At 38.0% G+C, this 3,206-nt stretch overlaps 1 protein-coding gene across 3 annotated transcripts in view; it reads left to right on the top strand.

Moving 5' to 3' along the window:
- The window catches only part of Atp13a3 (ATPase 13A3), a 79,738-nt gene that overhangs the window by 49,757 nt on the left and 26,775 nt on the right, over window positions 1-3,206 (top strand). For all 3 annotated transcript variants that reach the window (XM_026785378.1, XM_005344801.3, XM_005344802.3), the window contains 2 exons: window positions 1,584-1,708; window positions 2,464-2,639. In XM_026785378.1, the coding sequence (XP_026641179.1) occupies window positions 1,584-1,708; window positions 2,464-2,639 (301 nt within the window). The remainder of the gene's footprint in view (window positions 1-1,583; window positions 1,709-2,463; window positions 2,640-3,206) is intronic.

Here is a 3,206-nt window from a genome sequence, read left to right as displayed (position 1 = left end):
ATGCCCCACCCATCAATTTTTTTTTGCCTGTGTTTATGTTCTTCAAATAATTGTTTTCTTTTGAAGTCTTGGAAATACTTGTAGTTTGTGAAATTGTTATCAGATTCTGTTTTTTATTTTGATTTTTAAGGTACTTGAATGTCTGTGTATGGATTTGTACATGTGATTGCAGGGCCCATGGATACCAAGAGTGAGTGGTCCCCTTGAGTTAGAGTTACAGGCAATTGTGAGCTACCTGATATAGTTGCTGGGAAATGAATTTGGGTCCCTGTCAAAAGTGGTATTATGTGCTCTTAGCCACTGAGCCATCCTCCATTCTGCTAGCAGATTTTTACTGTGTGCCAGGCATGTTTTAGGAGCAGTAAATGATTCTAGTGTTTATTTTTCCTAAAACCACCCAATGGGAATCAAACACAAATTATGAGTTATAGTACCTGATATTCCCTCTCTCCCATTTTCCCCTATCCTTTATCGAAGGACATTACTGATATCTTTTACTCTGCTATATAGATAAGGCTTTATATTTGACTTAACTTTTCCTGTGGCTGTGATAAAGTCCTGGCTAAAGCAGTTTAAGGAAGAAAGTTTTTTTTGTTTTTTGTTTTTTTTTTTTAAGCTCACAGTTCAAGCTACAGTCATCATGGTGGGTAGGGCAGTCGAGGCGGCAGGAGCTTGAAGCATCCAGTCTCATCACAGTTAGGAAACAGAAGTCTGAATTTTGTGCTTCTACTTGTCTCTCTCTCCATTTCTGCAGGCCAGAATCACAGCCAGAGAATGGTGGCACCTACAGTGGGTGGGTTTTCCCACCTCAACATGTTCAGCAAGATTATCCCTGACAGGATTACTCAGAATCCTTCTCCAGTTGGTCCTAGATTGTCAGGTTTACAGCTATTAGGTTACACCCTTCTGTTCCTTTTGAATAGCTGATGATGTACTTAGCCTTTAAGGGCAATGTAATTTTTCAGGCTGTGTTTAGTATTTTGTACGCCAAAGGAATTTAGTTTGTCCTGATACTTCTGCCTGTTTTGGAGGGGTGATCTGTACATTAAAAAATATAAACAAACAAAAACAGAGCAAGGAGGCTGGAGATGTAGCTCAGAACTTAAGAGCTCTGGCTACTTTTTCAGAGGACCTGGGTTTGGTTTCTAACTCCTATATAGTGTCTCACAATCACCCATAACCCCAGAACCAGGGGATCCAACATCTTCATCTGACTTCCATGGATACTAGGCACACCACAATCATACATGCAGGCAAAATACATACATACAAAAACAAAATACTAGTGAACTGATAACATAAGTCACTCTGAAAACCACAGGTATGTCCTAATTCTCACAAAAGGACACATTGGTCTTTTCTTTCCTTCTAATGTCACCCTTAAAGACTAGTTGTTCAGCCACATATAGTTTTCATAGAGCTTTCTGTTCCTTGAATAGATGTTTAAGTTTTTGGAGATAGTGAACTGGTACTTGTATCTGTGGTTCATTCATTATGTGAGTGTTTTACTTTATAGCTTTTAGATATTTTAGATTTCTTTGTCAATCTTTTGTCCAAAGTAAACTATTATATATTCTTTTCAGAGATGCAATTGAAAACAACATGGATTTTATGGGATTGATTATAATGCAGAACAAATTAAAACAGGAAACCCCTGCAGTACTTGAAGATTTGCATAAAGCCAACATTCGAACTGTCATGGTCACAGGTGAGTGTGACTCTGAAGTTCAAGTTGTATGAGATTGACGAATAGTCAGGTATCCATTTAGTATCTGTTTAGTGGCTCTACCATGTATTGTCCTGTTTCAACTCTAAATAATTTTCAAAGATAATAAGATACCTGTAATTCTCACTTAGATTTCTAACAAAATCTGTTTATAGAAAATGTAGTTCATATTAAAGGAGAAACTGAAACATTTGGTTTTTGTTCTGTCTGCTGTACCCTGTGTTGTACATTGACTTGTGAATTATCCATAAATGTTTCTTGTGACATAATATAAAATTCTTGGGGGATAAGTGCATGCCTTGTTCATTTTGGGGATTATTTATAATTTTCAGTGTTGGCATATACTGAGTGTTTGTTAGAATTAGGTTAGAATTTTAAAATTATAATTCTTTTCTCTATTATGTGTATGTATGTGTGGAATTCAAGAGAATAGCTTACAGGAGTCAGCTCCTGTAATCACACTCTGTTATCAGGCTTGGCAACAGTTCCCTTTCCAGCAGAGCTACTGTGGGGGCCCTTCTGCCAGCCATAGGCACTATAGTAGATGCCTAGTACTCATTCTGTACATTATGTTTCCTTATCCTGGAACTAGCTCTTGTAGACCAGGCTGTCCTCGAACTCACAGAGATCCACCTGCCTCTGCCTCCCAAGTGCTGGGATAAAAGACGTGCACCACCACCGCCCGGTTTATGTTTCCTTTTCAACCTTAATGTGTTTAAAATACTTTGGAAAATTAGGTGACAACATGTTGACGGCTGTTTCTGTGGCCAGAGACTGTGGAATGATTCTACCTCAGGATAAAGTTATTATTGCTGAAGCATTACCTCCAAAGGATGGGAAAGTTGCCAAGATCAATTGGCATTATGCAGACTCCCTAACACAGTGTAATGAATCATCAGCAATTGACTCAGAGGTAATATTTATATTATCTTTTTAAGTTTGTTTATTTGAATTTAGTCTGGGGCAAAACAAGCAGTGGTACAGAAAAACCCAGTATTAACAAAAGCTAAATGAAAATAGAGGTGAGAACTATGCTGATTCATTAGCGTAAAAAATCTGAATGTTTAAATTTTGGTATTTAGTCAAAATTGAGAACCGTAGTTTCAAAGTACAAGATTCCCAAATACTCAGTTTTAACCATAATCAGCAGTAAATGATCCAGACAGTTCATAAAAATGCAGTTCTCGGGTGTTGGCACATACCTTTAATCCCAAGACTGACACAAAGCTTTAATCCCAGCACTTGAGAGGCAGAGGAAGGTGATATCTCAGTTCCAGACAAGGCTAGTTACAGCACAGCCCGAGCTACACAGAGAAACCCTGTCTTGGAAAAACGAAAACCAAACAAACAAAACAGAAAAATCATTTCTCAGATCACTTCAAATCAAAGCTGATCCTGCCTTTGCCTCTTTATTGCTAGGATTAATATCTCTCTCTCTCTCTCTCTCTCTCTCTCTCTCTCTCTCTCTCTCTCTCTCTCT

This window comes from Microtus ochrogaster, chromosome 2 (genome assembly GCF_000317375.1).
Source record: "Microtus ochrogaster isolate Prairie Vole_2 chromosome 2, MicOch1.0, whole genome shotgun sequence".
NCBI classification, from domain to species: domain Eukaryota; kingdom Metazoa; phylum Chordata; class Mammalia; order Rodentia; family Cricetidae; genus Microtus; species Microtus ochrogaster.
This window is presented reverse-complemented; position numbering and strand designations above follow the sequence as displayed.